The 27,105-nt window shown below is 48.9% G+C and overlaps 1 protein-coding gene across 8 annotated transcripts in view; it reads right to left on the reverse strand.

Moving 5' to 3' along the window:
• Window positions 1–27,105, reverse strand: part of CEP112 (centrosomal protein 112) — a 339,838-nt gene that overhangs the window by 18,385 nt on the left and 294,348 nt on the right. For 7 of the 8 annotated variants that reach the window (XM_027519223.1, XM_027519224.1, XM_027519226.1 and 4 more), the window contains 3 exons: window positions 6,073–6,174; window positions 2,896–2,960; window positions 1,252–1,877 (listed from right to left, as the gene is read on the reverse strand). In XM_027519223.1, the coding sequence (XP_027375024.1) occupies window positions 1,874–1,877; window positions 2,896–2,960; window positions 6,073–6,174 (171 nt within the window). In that variant the 3' untranslated portion in view covers window positions 1,252–1,873. Of the gene's footprint in view, window positions 1–1,251; window positions 1,878–2,895; window positions 2,961–6,072; window positions 6,175–27,105 lie in introns of those variants that run through there. The other variant, XR_003506951.1, reaches the window with a different exon arrangement.

A 27,105-nucleotide genomic window follows, 5' to 3' on the forward strand; every position in this document is an offset into this window, starting at 1 on the left:
TTAATTCCTGTCACACAGAACCCAACCGACCACTGTTTCAGTCTGCTGACTCCCAGAGCGAAACAGGATCTGGGTAATGTCGAAGGTCCACCTGCGTTTGTAATTTCATAACCCTTGAAATAAGAAAAAGAAAGAATAGCAGGCAACTTTCCAAAACACCTACTGATATTTACTCATGGAGAACAAATACTCCGAGTGGGATCCGGGCTCGAGCATACAACACCATCAGCAAAGCGCTTTCACTTCAAGCCGCTAATAACCGTCCTGCCTGACGAAACCTGCTGCCTGTCAACCCACTGTTCACGGTCCGGACAGAACTAAAAATCAATCATGGCGTCACGATGGTCCCTTCCGGGCACTGAGTCACAGTCTGGTACCAACTGCCTTACCTTGTCAGGTCGTCGTAACAGCACCTGACACTATTTCGCTTTTTCCCAAATAGTCCTTAGGCCAGTGCTACCATTTATTTTACAGGCAAGGAAACCCGAGCGTCCAGAGCACAGAGACTTGCGTTCCTGGAGGAGGGGCCAGGGAACCTCGGCAGGCAGCGAGGTGCCAGCTGAGACAGTTCAGCGCAAGAGCTGGAGGCCGCTCACCGCCCGCAGCCAGCAGGCAGCGGTCAGGCTGACCCGGGCCTGGCTTTGGACGCAGCTGTAAAATCTACTGCTCCCTTATCATCCCCATGTCTCAGTCACAGCACAAAATCGGTAATTAATCCTCAGGCAGCAGACGATGACGATGGGCGTGGGAAAGAGAAAAGAATTTGAAAAACTGTAAATAAACGTCCTGCCCTGTCCTTTCGCAGTAAACCAGATGACTCCAGCCCCACCCACGGCCCAGATTTTTCCAGCGGCTCAGAGGGCCCGAGGCACGCACCACAGCGCAGCCAAGAGAACGCGCCCATCCTCTGCAGTTCAGCATTTCCTCGGCAAGGTAGGGCTGACCTGTGAGTACAGAGCTGCTTCCTGGCCTCGGGGCGGGCACTAAAACGCCAGATTCTCTCCGCGGGCGGACCCGGCAAACTCATTCCACCATCACTTGCCAGGGTATTGAGCGGCCTCCCAACTCATCTCAACATTCGGAGGCTTCCGTAAGGAGCATCCATTGAGGTTATAATTAAACCACAGCCATAAAATCAGAGATCAAGCAGGTAACAGTAAAACCACAGCTGCCACACAAAAGTCGTTCCCCACTCTGCCTCTAGAGGCCAGATGAGATTGGAGACCAACATGACAGGGACTTGGACTCACGTCAGTTGACTCAGCGATTTTTATTCTAAAGAAACACACTACGTATGAATGTGATCTTTGACCTGACATAAGATATTTTTTCCCCATAGCACGATTTGAGATGGTCAGTATTTTCCAGAGAAAAAATACCATGTCATCTTTAGTCTAGCCTATGAGGTGCAATAAAAATGTAGAAATAAAATCGATAAGTACAAAATAATAGTTTAATACTATATGAACATGAAGATAATGCAAACACATTAAAAACACTGACATGCTACAAACGTGATCTGGAGCAGTGGCAACTGGTAAATTCTATGCAAAGGCATCCATGAGGCATTGCGACGGTTCATTTCTTTCTCCCAAACCAGCAGTTCTCAGGACGCACTCAAATGCACACAAATATGGAAAGTGGAAACAAAGGAACATTAAAAAAAAGGCAGACACACAAAAGCAGCCATTGCCGTATGAGTGATGGACGTTTTATGATCTTAATTACATTTAAGTGTCAAAAAATGCCACTGGTCTCACAGTTTACTGAAATAATATCCGAATCTTCAAACCTGCTGGAAGAAATCTGTGGTGCAGCTGGGACGGCTGGATCCACCGCCCTCTCCGGGGTGACGCGGGGGGCCTCCACACGGTCACCTGAAAGGCAGACCCCAGAGTTAAGGCTTTCTTGGCGTCCCGGCCCATCCGAAGTCACATATGCTCTAATTCAGGAGGAGCTGGATGTGGGGTGGGAGGGCTGCTTCATGTCAAAACCAGTGTTGATGTTGTTCATCGTCAACACCCAGAAGGGATCAAGTCCTCTCTATACCAAGGAACAGAAGCTTTTGAAAAGTGAACGAGTCACGAAGTTTTCACTTTTTAAAAAACGATTGAAGTCTAGCTGATTTACAATACTGTTTCAGCTGTATAGGACACTGATCTGGGGGGGGGGGTGTGTGTGTGTGTGTGCCTCTTCCCCTATGAGAATATGCGATCCTCTCCCCTTAGAGGCTGTGGCGAGACACTGAACACAGTCCCCTGTGTGGCACAGTAGGCCTCTGTCGTTTACTGGAGTCGTGTATGGCAGCATCTCCGGAGTTTTTACTTTTAATTCAATGCCAAATGGCTCAGCTTTTCATTGAACGGGGAGGGCTGTTGGGGCAGGTAAATGCAACCCAGGTCAGCGACATCTCGAGAACCTTTGACCAGAATGGTCTCCTGCGTCCCTGAAACGGGGGCCTGGGGTCATCAGGGTCCTGGCCAGCACGGTGACGTCACTGAGCCTTTATCTCTGGGACCTGGAGCTCCTGTGTCCACGCTGAGTTCAAGGGACATGGGCCCTGAAGCGGTGGGCGACCAGGACCGAGTTCAGCCCACCATCTCAGGAGGGAGACCTGCTCCTTAAGCTGCAGCTGGGCTTGCGGAGCACATCCCGTCCTGACCCCGCCGCAGCCCAGGCCTGTCAGGGGCCGCTGACCCTCGCTGATAGCGCTGATGGAGCATGAAGATGATGCTGGGGTGGGGGGAGGGCTCCTCCAGTACACGCTCTTCACTAAAAATTGGTCTTTCTCTAACACTGGTAAGTTTGTGCCTTTTAATGAAGACTCTAGCTCCCGGGCAGGAGCCTCCCAGGTGAAACGCACTGACTGGTCAGGAGACCCACGGGTGGCCATACCTTCTGCTTTGGTAGGCGGTCAGCTCATCCTGTAGGACAGACGCCCGCTTCTGCAGGAAGTTAACCTGGAAAAGAGGCCCTGGGTGAGAGGAGGCGCGGGGGGTTTCCTCGGCGACACAGGAGGGTTGCTGACCCCTGGGTGAAACACAGGCCCCTGGGAACCTGATGCTGTGGCTCCACATTTGACCACATCCACCTCCCCGCCCCCACCTCCCCCCCGGAAGCCATCAGAGGCTGCAGAGACGAGGGGGCCGGCCCGCCCTGGCGGCTTTGTCTCTGCCTCTTCCATCACCGCTTTCCGCCCCACGTCCTGATCCCTGGCCTTGACACAGGCCTCCTGCCCATGGCCCAGTCCTGGGCTCAGGGTCTCGGCCCCTGCCCACCTCGCTGCCTCTGCCTGCGAGCTGGTCAGCGGCCTCGCCTCTGTGTTCTCCTGCTCTGTTAGCACTGATCCAGCTGCCTGTACAAGAGCCCTTCTGTGTGGGGCGGGTGGTGCTGGAGCACCTGTGTGCCCCCGTCTCCTTTTCAGGGCAGAGACATGGCTGGCACCCCTGGCTGCTGACAGAAGGAACGAGTGAGAGGGAAGCAAACTGCCGCCTGCCGAGACTGCCATCTGCCCCCGGGGCTGCAGAGGCCGTGCTATGCTGTGCGCTATGCTTGGATCAGGCCAACTTGGGCTCAGTTCCTGGCGTGGCTCCCACGGCTCTAGAAAGTCCTTTTTGCTTCTGACGCTCACCTGTGAACTGGGGTGAACGACAGCCACTTGCCAAGGTCATGAGATGTCATGAAGCGACTGAATCTGGGGCAGGTGCCTAGTACTGAGCTCTAGGCCGGTACCGCCCGTGACCCCTGCCCTGACAGCCCGCCAGTGGAGCCTGGGCGAGGGGCTCGGGGACCTGAGCTGCCCCCAGGCCTGCAGGGCGCGGCCGAGGGGTTCCAAAGCGCAAAGCTCCGGCTCTGCCGCTGCACGATTAAAGCCACCTGTGTCAGGTGGAAGCTCAACGGCACTGTATGCAAGCGCTCGAGTGGTTTTCTGATGACCGACATCGCTGCTGAACGCAATCAGAGTCGGTGGCTTCCGATCACTTCGGAACTGTGTGCTCTCGTCCCTGGTCTGAACGGAAACCATGGTGATGGTGGCTCCTGAGCCACAGTTACGCAGGAGAGGCCAGCTGGCAAAGCAGAAAGCCTGCCTGCAGGAGCAGCATGTAGGGCTCATCTAGAGGGGTGCACGCCTCCCCCGGTCGCAAGTCTACCTGTTGCTCTAGCGTGCCCCGGGACAGTTCACGAGGTCCACGGCCGTCCACCTCCCTGCCCCCACCGTGCTTTGGGATTGGAATTCCAACAATTTTCACAAACACGGGCACCGGTGCTTTCAAACCGAATCTCCCCCCTACCCGGCCTGGGACTCTGCTGTGCAGCTGCTGACTCGGGGCCCGAATGCAGCTGACAGCCCTCACCTTCTGGGTCAACGTCCAGTTTTAGGAGCTGAAGCGCTTCTGTTACAGTGACTGATATGAATGATAACAGAAGCCCTGCAGGTGGATATCAGATTTCTGTCTTTCTAAAACAACAACTCCTCTGAAGGTGCTAGGTCCCACACAGCCGGCCCCAAGGAAGGGCTCCTACGCAGTTAAGGGAGAACCGCACCTGAAGGAGAGCTTTTCACGTAAATAAAGATGAAGTAACCCTCTCTAAGGGCTTCCCCGGTGGCTCAGGGGGAAAGAATCCACCTGTAACACAGGAGACGCGGGTTTGATCCTTGGGTGCGGAAGATCCCCTGGAGGAGGGCAGGGCAACCCACTCCAGTGTTCTTGCCTGGAGAATCCCATGGACAGAGGAGCCTGGAGGGCTGCAGTCCATGGGGTCGTAGAGTCGGCCACGACTGAGAGACTGAGCGTGCGTGCAACCCCTTCTAGGTTAACCCTCTCCTGCCATGTCTGTTTTTGTTGGTAGGCGTGAGTACTCCTTAGCTCCAGAAGTGGGAGCTAACCGTAGCACAAGGATGGATGTAATGGGCTTCTCATTTCAGGTAAGAGGCTTTTTCTGAGGGAACAGAAGAGGCACAGCTGTCATGCGCCACGCATCCGCCCCTCACATGTAAACAGACAATGCGAGTGGCCTTAAACTGGGTTATCGGTTTTCTTTGTAAATACATGTACTGGGCACCTTCTCTGTGGCAGGCACTGTTCTTGGCACAGAAAGCAGAGGATTTTTTCTCTTGCAGAGCTTCTCCAGGAAAAAAAAAGTATGTTTTAAGTGTTTTAGAAATGGGAATATGTGAACTCTTTCTCATAATGAGTTAAAACATTTGATTTTTAAAAAAGTACCCATCTAAAATCTAAAAAATTATGTATCTATAAAATATATACAGCAATTTATAAAACATGTTTTAGAGAAAACTTATGTAGGAAGTGTTTTGCACTCACACTCAGCCACTAAGTCATATTCGAGTCTTTGCGAGCCCATGGATTGCAGCCCACCAGGCTCCTCTGTCCCTGAGATTCTCCAGGCAAGAATGCTGGAGTGGGTTGCCCTGCCCTCCTTCAGGGGACCTTCCCAACCCAGGGATCGAACCTGAGTCTGCTGCACTGGCAGGTGGATTCTTTACCACTGAGCCACAGGGAAGACCAGGAAGTTTTAGTATCAAAACTGAAGTCAATTTTATTTTTTATAAACTACCAAGAATTACATGTTTCAGCAGAAATCTTTAACCAAATTGTTTGAATACCATGTCATTACCCTGCTTTGATCTTAAAATGCATCTTATCTCTAATAATCATATAAAATACATCAGAATAAAAACACTTAGCCCTGTTTTTTACTTCTTCACACATTCACATCGTAAGAAGTTAGCAACGTGCTAAGTGATTGCATTTCAGGCCTGGTACCAAGAATAAAAGGGTGAGTCTGTATTGGAATGTGGATTGTAAATAAAAGAAACCATAACTGAACTTTTCAATTTCAAGGATGCTTTCAAGAAAGTCTTATCAAGCAGAGAGTTCTTAAAATGGTCAGAAAAATTCTAAAACCTCCCCCAAACACAAAACACTTCACCCTGGCACCAGGTTATTCCACGACACTGCACTGATTTCTGGTACCAGTTCAGAAGAAGCTTATTAATTAAAACGTGCAGCCACCTGAGCCTGCAGGACGCTCCTGAATTCTAGGCATTACCTGTGACTTTAGGGAGGAGATGGTGTCTTCAAGTTCTTGTCTTAGAGATGCCGGCATCAACCCTTTAAATTTTGTTTCATATTCTTGTCGTATGTAAGTTATCTAGAGTGAAAAAACAGCAATTTTTTTTAACCACAGAAATGACTGGTTTGAATTTAAGAAATCACAGAAAAATATCATTACAAAGGTAAGTTTGTTACATGAGGTCAGAGGCCAGGCAGCTGGCATGTGATATGGGGCAACGCAGTCACAAACTGAAAAGGTACCCAGTCGTCCTGCAGAGTCTGCGGGAGGCAGTCCCTGCAACAGCATTTTGTTTTGCTAAAATCCTTGTTAGCACAGTTTTCAGCACTAAGTAAGGAAAACACTTGTCCTCTGCTCTCACGATGCACACACGATGCTAATCCTACATCCTCTTCTCGTTTGGGGAGTGGATGGTGGTCCTGCTATGCTGTGTGTGAGGATAACCCGTAGTTCGTGGTCAGGCGGTTCAGACACTCCCCCACGCTGTCTCGGCACCTGGGTGCTTGGTACCGTCACGTGATTATGAAGATACAAGGGAAGGAAAACCTGCACAGCCACGTCTCCAAGTGCCCCCGGACACGTGGACCAGGGCGCAGCACCCTCGGCACCACGAGTGTGTCTGATTCACGAGTTTCCCACTGCCTCTAGAATACATCCAGGTCTTATTCTGCTAACGCGTGGCCACTGGGCTCGTCAAGCTACAAACAGGCACCGAAGGTGGAGGTAAGTCTGCGAGCCTGTGTCTGAGCAGGATGGAGAGGCGTGTCTGTGTGTGGAGGACAGTCTGGGAGCCTGTGTCTGAGCAGGATGGAGAGGCGTGTCTGTGTGTGAGTCTGAGTGCAATTGTCCTTCCTGCTGTCTTTCTCCAGCTCTGTCTATTCCTTTCTCCTAGTCTGAGATGCTGTGGAATTTGAAAATTTGTTGCATGTGTTGTGGGGACTTAACTGAATATTAAAGCTGAATTGCAGTGTACCCCACAGACGATTCATTGGACACACCTGGGAACAGGCACCTGACTATGAAAGTAAGTGCAGCTGAGTTCAGTTAGACAAGTCAATGGACTTCTTGAGTATGTTAAAACTGCTAGCCTTTAATTCCAACAGTCTCTTACACTAGACTAAATTAAGGAAGAAATGTGCTCTAATAGTTTATTTTACTTCCCACTCAAGTCCTATTGCAAGTGTTCTTGAATGTAATTTTTAAAATTTTTGGCAAAGTACTTTTTGAGGTATGTTATAATCTTGTGATTTATATCCAAAGGAAAAAGAAAAAGGATGAAAATGATCTTCCCCACTGATGAAATGTTTGATTCCTCCCACTTTATCTTCTTGGACTTAAGTCCAATAGTAACATCTGTCAACTGACTGAAATGAAAGGCAAACAGCAGGAAAAACACAGGACTTGTAAGTCAGACCTTAGGGGCAGCCTCAGCCGGCCTCACAGGCTACGGGACATTGACTGTTTTTTTCTATCACTCGACGCTGGCTCTGGAATTCTGAGCTACTACTCTTTTTTATTTTACAAGACAATTGTATGTATTTATTTTTGCCTGTGCTGGGTCTTCACTGCCGCGAGGGCATTCTCCAGTTGTGGCGAGCAGGGTCTATTCTCCAGGTGCGGTGTGTGGGCGTCTCATTGACTGGCTTCTCGTTGCTGAGCAGGGGCTCTATGCACACGGGCTCAGCAGGTGAGGCTGCTGGGCTCTAGAGTAGTTCTGACCCACGGGCTTAGTTGCTCTCGTGGTATGCGGGATCTTCCCAGACCAGGGATTGAAGCTGTGTCTCCTCGCCCTGTGTTGGCAGGCAGATTCTCTCCCGCTGAGCTACCAGGGGAGCCCTGGCCGACCGCCTTTAAAATGGCTCACGTTTGCTCTAGTTTCTCTGTCCCTTCTTGTTGGCAGTGTCTGCCCACAACCTGTCCATGTGAAACACATCTTGGCGGCGTATAAAAACGATCCTGTCCAATTTCTCTCTCAGAAAGACAGAGGCATATCAGTGTGTTCTTTAAATGCTTTGGCATTATGAAGAACTATTTGTTTCAAGGAACTGTAATTTGTCTGAACCTTTTCCCTTCTTCTTGGGTAATTTCCCACTTGGTCTATGTTCTAATTTGATTTTTGCTTATTTTCTTTCTCTTTCAATCTAGCAAGGATCTTATGCTAACTCCTTTCTCTTAAAAAAAGTGAAAATTTCATTTCTGAATGGGAGCGACTTTTCTGGATGTTGAGGTCGGGGAGTGAGCGCGGCCGCCGCGATTCACTGTTGCTTCCGCAGCACCCTTTGACCAAACCTGTCATTCCATCTCACCTCAAGGAGAGCGCGGCAACCCACTCCAGTATTCTTGCCTGGGAAAACCCATGGACAGAGAAGCCTGGTGGGCTACAGTCATGGGGTCTGAAAGAGTCAGAGACAACTGAGTGACTGAAAAACAGCAAAAGGCACCTTTGCCAACCTCTTAACATGGGCTGGAGTCCACAGGAAGCAGAACACACCCAAAGACACACAGCCGGGCTCCTGTGACCAGCACCACACCTGTGCCAGATGAGACAGGAAATGGGGGCCAGAGGGCAGTCCACCTTCAGGCTTTTAAGACAGGCTGGGGTTCTGGTGACCTCCCTGGTGGTCCAGTGGTTTGGAATCTGCACTTTCACTGCTAAGGGTTTGATCCCTGGTAGGGGAACTAAGGTCCTGAATGCAAAAGTAGGAAGTCAAGAAACACCTGGAGTAACAGGCAAATTTGGCCTTGGAGTACAGAATGAAGCAGGGCAAAGACTAATAGTTTTGCCAAGAAAATGCACTGGTCATAACAAACACCCTCTTCCAACAACACAAGAGAAGACTCTACACATGGACATCACCAGATGGTCAACACCGAAATCAGATTGATTATATTCTTTGTAGCCAAAGATGGAGAAGCTCTATACATTCAGGAAAAACAAGACCAGGAGCTGACTGTGGCTCAGATCATGAACTCCTTATTGCCAAATGCAGACTTAAATTGAAGAAAGGAGGGAAAACCACTAGACCATTCAGGGATGACCTAAATCAAATCCCTTATGATTATACAGTGGAAGTGAGAAATAGATTTAAGGGCCTACATCTGATAGATAGAGTGCCTGATGAACTATGGACTGAGGTTCATGACATTGTACAGGAGACAGGGATCAAGACCATCCCCATGGAAAAGAAATGCAAAAAAGCAAAATGGCTGTCTGGGGAGGCCTTACAAATACCTGTGAAAAGAAGAGAAGTGAAAAGCAAAGGAGAAAAGGAAAGATATAAGCATCTGAATGCAGAGTTCCAAAGAACAGCAACAAGAGATAAGAAAGCCTTCCTCAGTGATCAATGCAAAGAAATAGAGGAAAACAACAGAATGGGAAAGACTAGGGATCTCTTCAAGAAAATCAGAGATACCAAAGGAACATTTCATGCAAAGATGGGCCCGATAAAGGACAGAAATGGTATGGACCTAACAGAAGCAGAAGATATTAAGAGGTAGCAAGAATACACAGAAGAACTGTACAAAAAAGATCTTCACGACCCAGATAATCATATGGTGTGATCACTGACCTAGAGCCAGACATCCTGGAATGTGAAGTCAAGTGGGCCTTAGAAAGCATCACTATGAACAAACCTAGTGGAGGTGATGGAATTCCAGTGGAGCTATTTCAAATCCTGAAAGATGATGCTGTGAAAGTGCTGCACTCAATATGCCAGCACATTTGGAAAACTCAGCAGTGGCCACAGGACTGGAAAAGGTCAGTTTTCATTCCAATCCCAAAGAAAGGCAATGCCAAAGAATGCTCAAACTACGCACAATTGCACTCATCTCACATGCTAGTAAAGTAATGCTCAAAATTCTTCAAGCCAGGCTTCAGCAATATGTGAACCGTGAACTTCCTGATGTTCAAGCTGGTTTTAGAAAAGGCAGAGGAACCAGAGATCAAATTGCCAACATCCGCTGGATCATGGAAAAAGCAAGAGAGTTCCAGAAAAACACCTAATTCTGCTTTATTGACTATGCCAAAGCCTTTGACTGTCACAATAAACTGTGGAAAATTCTGAAAGAGATGGGAATACCAGACCACCTGACCTGCCTCTTGAGAAATCTGTATGCAGGTCAGGAAGCAACAGTTAGAACTGGACATAGAACAACAGACTGGTTCCAAATAGGAAAAGGAGTACATCAAGGCTGTATATTGTCACCCTGGTTATTTAACTTATATGCAGAGTACCTCATGAGAAATGCTGGGCTGGAAGAAGCACAAGCTGGAATCAAGATTGCCAGGAGAAATATCAAGAACCTCAGATATGCAGATGACACCACCCTTATGGCAGAAAGTGAAGAGGAACTCAAAAGCCTCTTGATGAAAGTGAAAGTGGAGAGTGAAAAAGTTGGCTTAAAGCTCAACATTCAGAAAACGCAGATCATGGCATCCGGTCCCATCACTTCATGGGAAATAGATGGGGATCCAGTGGAAACATTGTCAGACTTTATTTTTCTGGGCTCAAAAATCACTGCAGATGGTGACTGCAGCCATGATATTAAAAGACACTTACTCCTTGGAAGGAAAGTTATGGCCAACCTAGATAGTATATTCAAAAGCAGAGACATTACTTTGCCGACAAAGGTTCGTCTAGTCAAGGCTATGGTTTTTCCTGTGGTCATGTATGGATGTGAGAGTTGGACTGTGAAGAAGGCTGAGGGCCAAAGAATTGATGCTTTTGAACTGTGGTGTTGGAGAAGATTCTTGAGAGTCCCTTGGACTGCAAGGAGATCCAACCAGTCCATTCTGAAGGAGATCAGCCCTGAGATTTCTTTGGAAGGAATGATGCTAAAGCTGAAACTCCAGTACTTAGGCCACCTCATGTGAAGAGTTGACTCATTGGAAAAGACTCTGATGCTGGGAGGGATTGGGGGCAGGAGAAGAAGGGGATGACAGAGGATGAGATGGCTGGATGGCATCACTGACTCGATGGATGTGAATCTGGGTGGACTCTGGGAGTTGGTGATGGACAGGGAAGCCTGGCGTGCTGCGATTCATGGGGTCGCAAAGAGTCGGAAAAGACTGAGCGACTGAACTGAACTGAACTGTGGCAAAAAAAAAAAAAAAAATAGAGGCTGCAGTTTCTGTTTTTACAGATTGGATAAATCAGTACCTTGGCTTGGTCCATTTGGACAGACGTGAGAGTAGAATTTCTGTTAGGAACAGTCTGGTTAAACTCCCTTTAAAAGCCTTGCGTGTGCTGCTCCTGGCTCAGACAAAACCCACACGACCCTAAGACTCAGCAGAGAGAGAGGAGCTCATGTGCTGGTCGATGAGGAAGGAGACGCCTTGTCTTCCTCATCGTTATTCTCACCAGTGTGCTTCTCCACGAATGTCTCTGCGCATTCTTCATAAAACTGTTGCCCACATCTTCTTTAAAACACACCAAGCCAACAAAGGTCAAATCAAGAGCAGGAAGATTTTGTTTGTATTAAAAATGTACTGAGATCTAGAAACATATTCAGATGACGTCTGAGAAGAACTCACTGTGGAGAGTAAAAACGACAAAGAAGAAAGCCGTCTACCAGTGCTGGGGGCAGCGGGCTGCTCCATCCTTGGCGGCACAGTCTTTTTCTTGACTTCAGTGATGGAGGAACATCACTCTCTAAAATTAGAAATAAAGACCCTGAACGCTGTGTGTGATGAGATGACTGACAGGGCTTCACATGGCCCTTCTGCCTGTTCAGTGGTCCTTACGGTACAACATACTATGGTGAAAACTTCACTACCTCATCTATATGTGAAGACAAACAGCAAGGTCTTCTCTTCCTCGGACGGAGTTCTGAGGTGCGTGCTTGCTTTATTTGCGACCATCGGCGGCTGCTCTCAGGAGCGTCTCTCTGGGCAGCTCGAGTGGTGCCTGAGACTTCCGGGCAGTTCCCTCCCTGCCCTGTATCTTGCCCACGAATTTAACACTGACCTTGGGCTTCCCTGCTAGCTCAGTGGTAAACAGTCCACCTGCAATGCAAGAGAGCCTGGTTTGATTCATGGGTTGGGAAGATCCCCTGGAGAAGGGATAGGCTACCCACTCCAATATTCTTGGGCTCCCCTTGTGGCTAAGCTGGTAAACAATCCACCTGCAATGCGAGAGACCTGGGTTTGATCCCTGGGTTGGGAAGATTCCCCTGGAGAAGGGAAAGGCTACCCACTCCAGTCTTCTGACTTGGAGAATTCCATGGACTGTATAGAACATGGGGTTGCAAAGAGTTGGACATGACTGAGTGACTTTCACTTTCACTTTGGCAGCAACAAGTCTGAGATTTTAGAATAAAGAAACTATTTTACCCTGCATTACAGAATGCTTTCCCCACCCCCAACTTTGAGAAAATCTTTCCATAATACCTCCTTGATTTCAGTGACTTCTGTTGCCACATCACAGGCTTTTCCATGCCTGCTCTGCTGGCCCCTGGCCCTCTGGCTCCCTGGCAAGCCAGGCCCTCCCCCACTGCTGGGACAATAGGTAAGGACAGGAAGGACCTGGGGTCTGAGGCCCAGAATGTGGAAGCAGCTGGATTTTTCTCCCGAGCTCAGCCCTGTCTTCAGACCTCGGGACCTGGGAGGGGCCAGCTTCATTAACCCCATTTGGGCGGCCTGGCATTGCCCACTGTTCGAAGTCCAGCCAGGATGGAGTGCGGGCTGTGACACAGGAGCTGCTGGGACAGGCGCTTCCTCTTCTGTGGTTTGAGCCTGGAAGTGCAGGCCAGGAGCTGCTCGCGGTTGTCCCGCAACCACGAGGAAGAGAACTTGCCGAGAACGGAGCCAACAATAAGGAAACAGCCTCAAAACGGAGTGCGAGCCCCTGGCTTCTGGTCACATAACTTGAGTAATTGGATTAGGCCTCCCTTGAAGCCAGCGCTGCATCTCAGTTACACGGAACAAAACATTCTCATTGTTTAAACCAGTATGAGTTTCAAGCAGCTATTTCTACTGGATTACGTGAAAACTGCCAGGGCCTGGACTGTGCGCCTGATGACGAGCTAGCCCGGCCGCCCAGCAGGGGACAAGGATGCCCGGTGACGACGTGGTGCCGGCTGATGGCCCGGGGGGCTCAGCCTGACCGAGCCGCCGCCATCGCCAGCCTCCTTGCCCACCTAGTGTCCCTGCTCCCAGTAAGGGGGAGTGCTCCCCCATCTCTCTTGCTGATTCAGCCAGACTGGACGCTCTCATTCCACTGGTCCTCTGGGCCAGACTCCAGCTCCGGGCACCCGCTGCAGCCTGCTTTCTTCACCAGAGGCTGCAGAGAGTAAACAACAACAACACCACCACACACACACACACACACACACACACAGTCTTGATGGGGTCAGCTACAAATTCGCACTGTGGCCTCGGCAGCCCCGCTCTGCTCCTGGCTTCTGTGGGCACCGTCGGGGCCTTGCCTCGGCAGCCCCGCTCTGCTCCTGGCTTCTGTGGGCACCGTCGGGGTCTTGCCCACACGCCTTCACTGATGAGAGACTGTCGTGCCCAGCAGCCCACTCGCTGGTGGATGGCCAGCGGCCTGCCCGGGACCCGCCTGGCGGAGATGTGCACAGAAAATGCCCCTGGTTCACGGAGCTCAAGTGGAGGGCTGAGTGGTCTCTGTGGCTCCTGCTGCTGCAAGCAAGGTACCAACTGACGAAGAGCCGCGACTGAAGGGCAGGTCCTCTCGCAGCAAGCCGTGCCCGATCTCCCCAAACCACCAACTGGTTTCGTGAGAGAAATTCCAGTGGTCGCCTCTGTTTTCACGCTAAAGCACTTGTAACAAACACTGCGAGCTCCCAGCGATGAAGGGAGGCGCACTCACTCCTGAGCTCTCCCGAATGAGCAGTGCGGAGGCCGGCCCCAGGCTCTCGTTCCTCTGCACTCCCTCCCCTCATCACAGACTTCACGTGAACCAAGCACAGCCAGTAATTCCTTCTCTTTGGATCCTCAGGGTATTCTTTAAGAACGGTCACCCGGTCTGAGGGGAATGTCACGTGGAGTCAGAGGAGTGTCTGGGAAACACTTCCCATCTGGTCTTGCACCGCTGGCCCGGAAGCACCCAGAGCGCATGGCTGGTCCCGGGCACCTGTGGCACGCAGGGCGGGCTGGGCTGCAGCCTCGGGGGGAACCCACGCCCGGTGCTGCCTCTAGGAATGAGACGCTGGAGTCACTTCTTTGTACCGGTGTCACGACCTCTATAATACTTCTTAAGTGGAGGACAAAGACGGGCCCACTGAGCCTTAACCGTGATTTAAATCCAACCTGACAGAACTGAAGCCCAGAAGTCCAGGAGGCAAGTGGCTGAACAAGCTTAGGAGAACGTCCAGGGAGCCAAGTGGAGAAGCCCAGGGAACTGCAGAGTGGCCACAGTTTCAGGGCAACGGGTGGGGGAATAAAGCAGTATTTTCTGAGTTGGTATCTGTTATAGGATTGACTAAAACTGTGACTAAAATCACTGAGGATTTGGGTGGTCATTAATTCTAGGAACAGTTCAGTTCAGTCGCTCAGTCATATCCAACTCTTTGCAATCCTATGGACCGCAGCATGCCAGGCTTTCCTGTCCATCACCAACTCCCGGAGTTTACTCAAACTCATGTCCATTGAGTCGGTGTTGCCATCCAACCATCTCATCCTCTGTCATCCCCTTCTCCTCCTGCCCTCACTCCTTCCCAGCATCAGGGTCTTTTCCAATGAGTAGGTTCTTTGAATCAGGTGGCCAAAGTATTGGAGTTTCAGCTTCAGCATCAGTCCTTCCAATGCATATTCAGGACTGATTTCCTTTAGGATTGACTAGTTTGATCTCCTTGCGGTCCAAGGGACTCTCAAGACTCTTCTCCAACACCACAGTTCAAAAGCATCAATTCTTTGGCGCTCAGCCTTCATTATGGTCTAACTCTCACATCCATACATGACTACTGGAAAAACCATAGCTTTGACTAGACGGACCTTTGTTGGCAAAGTCATGTCTCTGCTTTGCAACGTGCTGTCTACGTTGGTCATAGCTTTTCTTCTAAGGAGCAAGCATCTTTTAATTTCATGGCTGCAGTCACCATCTGCAGTGATTTGGAGCCCAAGAAAATAAAGTCTGTCACTGTTTCCACTGTTTCCCCATCTGTTTGCCATGAAGTGATGGGACCGGATGCCATGATCTTAGTTTTTTGAATGTTGAGTTTTAAGCCAGCTTTTTCACCCTCCTCTTTCACTTTCATTAAGAGCCTCTTTAGCTCCTCTTTGCTTTCTGCCATAAGGGTGGTGTTGCCTGCATATCTGAGGTTATTGATATTTAAGGTCTGTGTTAAATTTCATCCATCCAAACAACATGGAAAGGGGATGAAGATGAGCTCTGATATGTGAACACTGAGGATAAACCTGCAGAACCTCGAAGATGGAGGCAGCATCAGAGGCCACGAGGCCGGGCCCTCCAGGGTCTCCCTCCACCTGGGAAGGTCTGCCCGGCAGCTCCCTGCCCTTCAGACGGGGCCCTGCACCCAGGACACTTAGGGACGTCACTGCATTTCAATAAAATAAAAGTTGATGACGAGCCCATTTAGGAAATTTTATTTTTGATTAATAAACAGTTCTCACATGGGGCCTTGCTCTTGACCGGCTGGGGCCTCCAGGTGTGTGGAGTGTCCAACACGCACAGGAAGTGCGACTCTAGGTCTGGAACCTCCTGCCCACACCCAGGGGCCCTTGTCACCCCAGGGACTTGTATTTCAGCAGTTTTCTTCTCATAACTCCGATCCCCAACCTGGAAAACCCTCAGTTTGTAGTTAAGCAATCAGAGTCCATATAATTCATAACCACAAAGGCAAAGAAAACCCTAAAACTGCCCAACTGCATGTAGCTTTTGGGGAGCAGCATTCCTGGGATTTCAGAGGCGACAAGGAATCAAGCGCCTCCGACAGCGCCAGTCAGACCCAGGGCCCCACCTCGTGGGCGGGCCGGCGGGGCGTCTTCCGCTCTGCTGCTGCTGGAATGTCACTCGTCCCCCTGCTTGGGGTCCAGCCCTGCGGGTCCACGGGGGACAGGCTGGCGCTCGGCTGAGGACAGGCGTGGAGGCTCCCCCGGCTGCCCGCCAGCACGTGCGGGACCCAAGGGAGTGACGGTGCTGGGTCACGCGTGGGAGAGGCTCCCCGCGTGTGTGTACGTGTGTGTGTGTGTATATGCCGGCATGCGTGTAGATGCACGTGTGTGTGTGTTCCTAGCACGTTACACCCTCTGCCCTCATGGGCATCTCTGTCCGGCGGGAGGGACAAGCACGCGCACAGGTAATTATAATGAAGGTGTGGGTCTAAACCCCACAGATTCTGTCACAGGAAGCAGAAACTCTCAGGAACCGGAAAGGGAGCCTGACGCTGTGGGTGGGAATGTAAACTCAAGCAGCTTCTGTGGAGGAGAGAGTGGAGGCTCCTCAGAAAACTGAAAATACAGCTACCATGTGACCCTGAACCCCCCTCCTGGGCATATATCCAGGGAAAACCATCCTTGGAAAAGACACACGCACCGCAGTGTTCACAGGGGCACTATTTACAGTGGCCAAGACACGGAAGCAGCCTCAGCGTCCACCGACAGACGACCGGATACGGAAGATGTGGTGCAGACACGTGGTGGACTATTACTCAGCCATAAAAAAGAACGAAACCAGGAATAATAAATTGCTCTGGTTGGGGTGGATATATACAAACACGTGTCAGTATGTCTCTGAACAACGGGGACAACTGTTTAGAGAACGTAAAGGGAAAATGCACAAAAGGCAAAACATGCCATGATATATTTGGGAATAAATCTAATAAGAAATGTACACTGTCCATAGAAGAAAACATTTCAATTGTACTGAAGATCAGAAGGAGACCTAATGAAATACAAACATTAATTAATAATTAATGCAAAGGCATTAATTCTTCGAAGACTGATTGGTGAAGTGCAGTAAGAGCGATTCTAACCAAACCCTCGGTGAGATTTTAAACCACGGAAGCTATTCTGAGACCCGTGTGAAAGTACTAATGCTCAAGAATAAGTAAGACAATCCTAAAACAATGACGAGAGAAGACGTTCCCTACAGATAACACAACCTGCTATGCACTAGCCCTTGTGAGGGAATTACATGTAGTAACTGACTGGTAGTGGCGCCCCACTCCAGTACTCTTGCCTGGAAAATCCCATGGACGGAGGAGCCTGGTGGGCTGCAGTCCATGGGGTCGCGAAGAGTCGGACACGACTGAGTGACTTCACTTTCACTTTTCACTTTCATGCATTGGAGAAGGAAATGACAACCCACTCCAGTGTTCTTGCCTGGAGAATCCCAGGGACGGGGGAGCCTGGTGGGCTGCCGTCTCTGGGGTCACACAGAGTTGAACACGACTGAAGCGATTTAGCAGCAGCAACTGACAATCTTCTCAACAATTTTGTGAGGTGGGTGTAATTATTAACCCACTTTCAAGACAGGGAAACCTAGGCAAAAAAAGTAAGCTGATCTGTTCAAAGTGGAAGTGGCAGAGCTGGGATTTGAACCCCGGCCCTGGGGCTCCGGAGTCCACGCCTCCGAGCACCATACCCTGTGACTCATCTTGGCACAGGACGCTGATGGTCAGGAAAGAATACAAAGTCCCAAGCAGATTCACACACAAATGGAAAATCTGACTGTTGACAAAGCAGCATTTCCAGTAAATAGGGGAAGAATATCTCAGTCCATAAATGGTTCCAATAACTGGGTATATTTTTGGAAATACATTAAGATCCCTGTACTGGTTGTAGGGTTGCTGTAACAAACGACAACCAGAGCAGCTGAAACAGCACAAGCCCACCACCTCCCAGTTCCAGGAGAGGGCTGGGGCTCCCGGCCCCTCTGCTCTGGTCTCGTGCGGCAGAAGGTGAGGGCCAGACTCTCACCTGGAGGCGCTCTTTGAGGTTGTGGACAGAGTTCAGTCCCCGCAGAGCAACGCACCCCGCCCTGCTGGGTGTCACCTGGGCCCTCCCCCGGGCCCTGCACCTCTCTGAGGCTCTCTGGCCCCACCTCGGTCACTGCCTTCGGCCTCCAGCCAGAGGGCCCTCTGCCCTTGATGCAGCCCTGTGCTTAGACTGAGCTCACTGCCTGCTTGATCTGAGATACCGCCCCTGCTTCACGCTCACCAATTCTTCACTTCAGCTGCCTTGGCAGACTCTCTTCTGCCATGTGATGTATATATTCACAAAGTCTACAGATGAGAGAATGGGCCTCTCCTTGGGGGAACATTCTATTATAATCCTCATACCATATGGTATATGACAATAAATTTGAGGTGGATTAAAGAGTCAAAATGCATAAAACAAAACTCTCATTAGTAATGGAAGAAAATAAAAGAGAATATGTTTTATAATCCTGGGGGAGGGAGGGCCTTCCTAAGCAAGCTTAGAAATCATAAAGGAGAAAAACAGAGGATAATGTTCTCAAAAATTAACATATTGGATAAAGAGATTAAAGGTAAGCAACTAGGAGAAAGCACTTGCAACATATTTAACAAATCATTAATAGAGTTCATATGAAAATGAATTTCTACAGATCAAATTAGAAAATCAAGTCAATAGAAGAGATTAGCAATAATGTGATCGAGTAATTCACAGCAATGTAAATGCAGATGGCCCCTGACTGATGATGGAACGACTCCCCATTTTCTGTTTTACAGAGGTGTGAAGGTGATACACTTTCAGTGGAAACCACACTTTGGATTGTGGTCTTTTCCAGGGCTAGTGATACAACCCTGTGGCAATGCTGGGCAGCGGCTCCGGGTCAGTCAGTGACCACAAGGGCAAACAGCCAGCATTCTTATAACCTTTGTGTCCCGACAAACCATTCTGAAAGAACTTCACTTTCAGGGCAGCATTCAATAAACTGCATGAGATATTCAACACTATTATAAACTAGGCTTTGTGTTAGATGATTTTACCCAACTCTAGGCTAATAGAAGTGGCTTCGGTACATTAGATGAATTTTCAGCTTGTAGTGTTGTCAACTTCAATGGGTTCATCAGGGTACAACCTCATCATAAGTCAAGGGAGCTCAGTGGTGGATTTCCGCTTCTAGTAATGACTCTCTACCAAGTCTGCTTCAAGCTATCAGGGAACCAGGAGGGCAGGGAAGGGTTATGGGGCCAACCCGGAGAGGAGAGAAATGCAGAGAACTGAGGAATCTGGCTTTGGGGACACTTGAACAGGGGCCTCTGCCTATTCTAGGTTGGCCGGTCAGAGCTTGAGAAGCTGAGTAGATCTTTCAACAGCCTCACAAAGAAGCCAGGGAGACATAAACCCCATCCAGGGCTCGCTGCAGGGGAGTGCTCGGTAAGACCCATGCTTCTGGGTGTAGCCCAAGGGGCTCCACCCTACGAGTGGGAGTGAGCTGGACACAGACCATCCCTCCCCAGACGGAGGCCCACCTAAATGGACCATGGCTGTTCAAGATGGTAAGGGCACCACCCGCCTATCGAGAAGCAAATGTAAATTCTTTCCAGAGGAAATGACCATCATCTTAGGACTCCAATTATTCCTATCAAGTTCCATATAAAATATCTGGCACACGATCAAAAATAGTCAGGCTCCTGAGAAACCAAGACCATGTGACCAGAAGCTGAGTGAAACAAATGCAGCGAAATGATAACCACGTGAATCCGTGTAACGTTATCAGACCCAGACTTTAAGAGAACCAAAACAGACACGTTCAACAAAGTTAGGGCAAGAGCGGTGAACTTCAGCACAGAATAGCAAAGTAAACAAGGGTCTAAGTAGGAACTCCAGCTCTGGAATATTCAACACTTAAAATTAAGAGCGAGTGTAACAGCAGGTGAGACACAGCTAAGGAGAGACTCAGTGAAGAAGAAGCTAGATTAAAAAAAATAAGCAGAATCAATATAGAACATAGGAAACACAGTTAGAAGGTCAGGAGTATACCTATTTATATGTATATATAAAATTATAGCCTCAAACAGAGAAGAGAAAACGAGGCAGAAGTTAAAACAGAAATTCTGATACCACAGCCATTAAGCAAAGTACATCCATAAATAACTGAAAATCTTCCAACAAAAAAAATCTTTAGGCCCAGATAGCTTAATCTACCAAACAAACATTTTCAGGATGAAATAATTATCAGTATTACACAAATTCTTCCAGAAAACAGATAAAGAGGGAACACTTCAGTTTGTCTTATGAGACCAGCAAACTCTGACACCGAAATCTAATAAGATCATCACAATAAAAGAAAATTGTAGGATAATGTCATTCATAAGCATAGATGTAAAAATTCTGAACAAAATATTAGTGAACCAAAATCCAGCAAAAGGTAAAAAGGAATAAGTCTTCATGATCAAATGAGGCTTATTCTAGAAGTGCAACATGGATTTAACATTAGAAAAATCTATGAAGTCCACTGCATTAGTAGAATAAAGGACAAAATTCATATAATTATCTCAAAAGATGGAAGGGAGGTATTTAAGAAACATCCATTTATAATTTTAAAAAGAAAAGAGACTTTTGGTAAGAATAGAAAGAAATTCCCTAAATGTGATAAAGGAAGTCTATGCAAAAAGTCAATTGTCTTTCTCAGCACCAGCAACTGAGAAAATGAAAATTTAAAAATAACGTCATTTAAAATAGCACCATAACACGTCAAATTGCTATTATTGTTGTTTAGTTGCTGAGTCATGTCTGACTTTTTTTGACCCCCTGGACTGTAGCCTGTCAGGCTTCTCTGTCCATGGGATTCTCCAGGCAAGAGTGCTGGAGTGGGTTGCCATTTCCTCCTCCAGGGGATCTTTCCAACTCAGGGATTGAACCCGAGTCTCCTGCATTGCAGGCAGATTCTTTACTGTCTGAGCCACCAGGGAAGCCCAATTCTGTATAGAAATCCAAAAGGTGATTTACAAGGAAAGTACGTTCAAGTGGTCTTTTAAACTTCTGAATTTTTCCCCTGTATTAAAAAAAAAATCACCCTTCCTTCTTTATTCCTAACATAGACTGACATACATCTCACGTCTCTGAAATACTTCTGCCCTGTCGTTCGTTCGACAACAATTTCAATTGCTTCTACCTCAAAACAGCCCTTCCTCAACAGGAAAAGGAGATCTTTTCTGGCTGGACCACAGTAGAAAAGGAATTGCAAGTAAGGCTTATACTATTTGACACTCTTTTCTGAATGTGACGAGCACAATAAACAGTCATCAAACACTTATCTCTCCTGACCATGCTGACTCACTCTCTCTTACCATCCCTGTGTTTTATCTCTGCTTTTTCTTCCTCAGTTCCATGAATTCAGGGCTTAGTAACTGCCAGTGAAGTATGCCTTGACAGGATAGGGCCCAGGAACCCAGCCTTCTTACTTTCCTGGGAGACGATACTCCATCCCCCAGGGTAACGCTTGATCACTGTCCTTGTCCACCAATTCTATAAGGTGGGACACAGCCGAAGTTGGTCTTTAGCTTTTGTTCCTCCTTTTTTGAGAGACCCTTAGACAGCAAGATGAAACCAGTGAATCCTAAAGGAAATCAACCCTGAATATTCACTGGAAGGACTGAAGCTGAAGCTCCAATACTTTGGCCACCTGATGCAAAGAGCCGACTCACTGGAAAAGACCCTGATGCTGAGAAAGATTGAAGGCAGGAGAAGAAGGGGGTGACAGAGGATGAGATGGTTAGATGGCATCTGTGACTCAATGGACATGAGTTTGAGCAAGCTCCGGGAGATAGTGAAGGGCAGGGAAGCCTGGTGTGCTGCAGTCCACGGGGTCACAAAGAGTCGGACACGACTGAGTGATTGAAAAAGAACAACAATTATTTACTCATTTGGATCCATTATTTTTGGATTTTAAAAACTAATTTTAAAAAAGACTAAAATTAAAGACAAAACTACCTTAAAAAAAAAAGAAATCAAACCAAAAGAAGTGAGAACGTGTGATCACATCCCTTCCCCACAGGTGGCAGGGAGTGAGACCCAGCCCCGGGCGCTCAGCGTGGCTTTGAACCTGGCAGCCCAGGTCAGAGTTTAGAGCCGTGTGTCCCGCGGCTGGACCCCAGCTTCATCCCCCGTCCACGTTTGATGACCAGCAGCCACTTCAGCAGCGCAGAGGATGCTTTCCAGAGCAGCTGCAGTGATGCAGGGGGCGCTGTGCTGGCACTTGGCTTTGGGACGTCCTCGGAGCAGGAGATTGAAACCACACAGCGGGGCACACGGGGACCTGCCTCCCACCCCTCGAGTGAAGGCCGACACGGAGGGACTCTCAGGAGAGCAGTGATGGAGCTCGGAGCCCACTCACCCACCAGAAACGCTCTGAGTCGCCACGGAAACGGCTCTGTGGTCGCTGTGCGTGGCTTCTGGTGGTGGTTTTGGGTGCAAGTGGGCTGACTTGTTTTGCCATGGAAATCTCCCAGAATAACGATTTATAAGGCATGGTTTGATGAAATGCACGCTTCAAGTGTTTTTCAGAAAACAGGGACAAGAATTCAAACTCTCATTGAGAATAAGATGTGGCCAAAGTTAAATGTGGTTCTCTCTCTCATAACAGCTTAACATTTTACAGCAACATGTCATACCAGCTGTCTTGGGAACAAAGGAATCAGCCTGAATTTTGTAAATAAACTGTGGTTATTAAAGCTACTTGAAAGAAGCCAGAGTAATAACCATTAAACATGAAAAGTCAGTAAAAGTCTTTGAATGGTATTTCTGTTGCAATTATTATTCCCATTTTAATAATGTGCTTAGGGATAAAACACAGTTTTGAGCTGTTGGGACTTCTGAATAGATTGCACTGCAGATCTGTTAGCCCATAGCAGCCAAGACTGTGAAGTTTTAAAATCCATTATGGAAAATGGAAATTAAAGGCTTGGAAATCTGTAAAAGACAGAGCTGGTCTTCCTCTTGACGACTGCCATGATTCTGGCCTAACTGACCGTCTGTCTGCACCCCATGTCTGTCTGTGAGGCTGCCCGTGACCACAGGCTCGCTGGTGGCCCCTGGCGCTGACGGGGCTTTAAGGCCGGCCAGTGATGGCTTTACCGCACTGACGCTGGTCCTCCCGATGCTCACCTTCTCCCTCACGGGTCACTGGGCCCCATGGGAGGCCCACACTCTTCAGGAATAGACGATAATGTGGTAACGGTGTGACGGCAGAAGAAGCTGGATTCAGCTCTTGTCATCTCTCGTTTTACCTTCTGCTGCTGGAGGGATCTCTCTAAAGACGCAATCATGAAACACTATGCAGTTAAACAAAAATGTCCTCTGCAGCTGAAAACAGCCTTCTGAGCAGTGACCAAGTCCCCACCCTGAACCCGGGGCGGGCACCGCGTCCCAGCAGAGCACAGAGCAGGCAGACGCGGGCTTGCTGCTGTCACTGCTTCTCAAGGGATGAAACGAGAGTGGCTGACGTCCTGGTCTCTCCTCCTCACCAACGGGACCCTCGCCCAGGAGGCTCCCCACCGCCCCCGGGCACCCGGAACCTGTTCTCCGCAGTCCCCTCATCCTGACCAGTGTCTTTCCTTCTGCGGACGCCTGCCTCACGGGCCCTTCTCCTGGGTGAAGAGTTGTAACCACACGTGCTCCATCCATGTTCCCTGGCTCCTGACGTGTTTCACACGCATCCTGCCGCAATGTCCACATGGACCCCATGGGAAGGTGTGGCTACTGACCTAGGAGCCTGGTATCTGGGCCAGTTAGGGCCTGGACAGGCCACGTGACCCATCGTGACCAGGGTGGACCCTCCCCTGCAGGCCGTGCTCATCCTGAAGCCTCCCCCGGTCCCTCACCATAGGCCTTAAAGGGGGTCTCGGGACCCCCTCTGTCCCCCCCCCAGATGCACGTGATCAGCCGTGAGACTGGCCACTAGACTCGGCAGGTTCCGTCCTGCATGAACTGATGAGTCTCGGCCTTGCCTGCTGCGAGGCTGGGACTCAACTGTGGGCCGTGCCCAGCACTTCACGACACACTCAGGGCAGTCTGCGCACACTCTAGACCGTAGGGCCTGGGCACACCCGAGAGGAGCGGGACCGGCCAGTTGCCGAAACATGCCAGCCAGAGAACCGGCGAGGCCTCTGGGCGGCCTGGGGTCTGAGCTGAGGACCTGGCCACTGGATCTGGAGGCTCTGCCCTGGGGGAGCCTCCCCCACGGTCGGGGAGATGGCGGGCAGGGCCAGGGTGGCAACCTCCCGCCTTGTGGACCTGAGCCTCACAGCCCCTTAGGAGGAAAAGCACATCGTCAAACCCCAGCCTGGAGTCCGCGCCCCATACCGCCTCTGCTCGATTGCACTCGGAACCCCTCGAGGGCGGAGGAGGACCCGCACATCCAGGCCTCTTCTCGGTTCCCGTCGGGGGCCAGCACCTCACACTGCCCAGGAGTGATGCGTGCAGGAAAGAAAGGATGATCCTTTGTGAAAAGCACAGCGTTGCATCTTATTGACTGGATCTCCAAGTACTAGTTCTCACAGATTTATTTAAAAGAATCTTCTGGGAACCTGAGTGATCCAGGTTCACACGTTTGAGGCTGAAAATGCCTGGTTCAAAGCAGGGGCTTCGTTACGCGTATGGCATTGTCTACATTATGTTTGAGGTCCGAGGCTGATGTGTGTAGTGCCCCTGTGATAAACAGACCCTGGCTTTGCAGTCTTAAGAACACTAGTAAAATTTTAGACTATTTCTTTTCTTCCATTATTTTCCATAATTTACTGAATTACTTTGACAAAGGCTTGCAAATCACCTGGTCTCACAGTGAATAATGAGACCCTGTTGTTCCCGAAAAGGAGAGTTGGTTTCACACACAGGCTGAGCCTGAGTGACGTCCAGCACAGATCCAGATCACAGTGTGGTCAGTCCGATGGACGATGACACTGGGGTGGGCGGCCCGCTTCTGTCACGGGACGTCACGGGCTTCCCGAGGACTCGGTCTCCTCACGCAGTGAGGTCTGCTCGGAGGCCCAGCCTCCCCTCTGCTGCTGGAATTCTAGGATGCTTGCTCAGATCTTATCGGGAACCAGATATTATTAACTCCTGGTGTGGAGAGGAATGACGGTTTTTAAAATCACTTTCCTGTTGTTGTTTTCAGTCACTAAGTCGTGTCCAGTGCTCTGTGACCCCGTGGACCGCAGCACACCAGGAAGCCCTGTCCTTCCCTCTCCCCCGGGGTTTGCTCAAATTCATGTCCATTGAATCGGTGATGCCATCCAACCATCCCATCCTCTGTCGCCCCCTTCCCTTTTGCCTTCAATCTTTCCCAGCATCAGGGTCTTTTCCAACATGTCGGCTCTTTGCATCAGCTGGTCAAAGTACTGGAGCTTCAGCTTCAGCATGGGTTGTTCCAATGAATATCCAGGGCTGATCTCCTTTAGGATGGACTGGTTGGATCTCCTTGCAGTCCAAGGGACTCTCAAGAGTCTTCTCCAACACCACAGTTCAAAAGCATCAATTCTTCGGTGCTCAGCTTTCTTTATGGTCCAACTCTCACATCCATACATGACCACTGGAAAAACCATTTCGACTATACAGACCTTTGTCAGCAAAGTGATGTTTCTGCTTTCTAATATGCTATCTAGATTTGTCATAGCTTTTCTTCCAAGCAGCAAGCATCTTTTAATTCTGTGGCTGCAGTCAATGCCCAAAGCAATCTTGGAGCCCAAGGAAATAAAGTCTATCACTGCTTCCACTTTTCTCACGTCTATTTGCCATGAAGTGATGGGACCGGATGCCATGATCTTAGTTTTCTGAATGTCGAGTTTTAAGCCAGCTTTTTCACTCTCCTCTTTCACCTTCATCAGAAGCTTTGTAGTTCCTCTTTGCTTTCTGCCGTTAAAGTGGCATCATCTGCATTTCTGAGGCTGTTGCTATTTCTACTGGAAATCTTGATTCCAGCGTGTTACTTCCTTATTTATGCGTTAAAGGAAAGATATGTTTCTGTCCGCTCCAGTACTCTTGCCTGGGAAATTCCATAGACAGAGGAGCCTGGCTGGCTACAGTACGTGGGGGTGCAGAGAGTCGGACACAACTTAGCGACTAAACAACAGCAACAACACCCGGTTTCTGTAAGGCTGGCTGGGACAGAACATCGGTCTCTTCTAGCTACATCGGTGTTATCCTGATGCCACTTAAGGGGCAAATTAACCCTCTGCAGCCACGGGTTCCCGGGCACTCGGGGACCGGCATGCTGAGGGTGAGGAGTTGGAGGAGAGGCCGATGCCGGCAAGGTGGGCGGGGGGCAGCTGAGGTGCCGGCCATCGAGACCGGAGGAGAAGCGGCTTTCTGTGTTTAAGTAAAAACACATCTTTCAGAATGCCTCATTCAGTTTTTTTGTTTTTACAGAATTAAAACACACGAATTTTTCTTAAATGAAAAACAGAAACAGCTTAAATTTTTTTTAAAGCAAGTTAAAAAAAGACGCCCAGGAAATTATCCTTTGTAATTCTGCTAGTTTCAGTTTTGATTCTTTATGCAGCTAGTATCAGGATAATAACATTTGGTTGAAAAGAAAGAAGAAAAATTTCAAGAGGCTGTTCTGCACACATTTTTGTTGATTGGCTGATGTCAGGTTGACTACTGTTATTTTGCAATTGCTTTGACAGATGCAAAATAGAAAATCGCAAACAATTTTGACACTTTAAATACCTTAAATACCCTCAGTGAGCACACACACAATGAGGCCCTGAAGACTGTGGGTTACGACACTTGTGATTGGTTTTGACTGCTGCTATTAGTGCCACGAGAGGAAAGGTCGGATTCAGATAAAACAGAAGTTAAATCAGATTAAACACAGGTGAACTGAAGGAGCGCCACGATTTGCTCTTCAGTTCTACTGAAACAATTGCTAAGCTACACCCTAGGATCTTGTGGAAAGAACCCAGCATTTCATGGCTGCAAAGATTATGAAATATTCAGCTTTACCCAGGGGTATTTCCTGACATTTCTTTGGTAAACTGGAGCCTAATAGAAGATATCAGGAATTAGTATAAGAAACAGTTTAGAAACCTATTGTCACTACAAAGATGAAAGCAACTTTG

Source organism: Bos indicus x Bos taurus, chromosome 19, assembly GCF_003369695.1.
Source record: "Bos indicus x Bos taurus breed Angus x Brahman F1 hybrid chromosome 19, Bos_hybrid_MaternalHap_v2.0, whole genome shotgun sequence".
In the NCBI taxonomy this organism is placed as follows: Eukaryota; Metazoa; Chordata; class Mammalia; order Artiodactyla; family Bovidae; genus Bos; species Bos indicus x Bos taurus.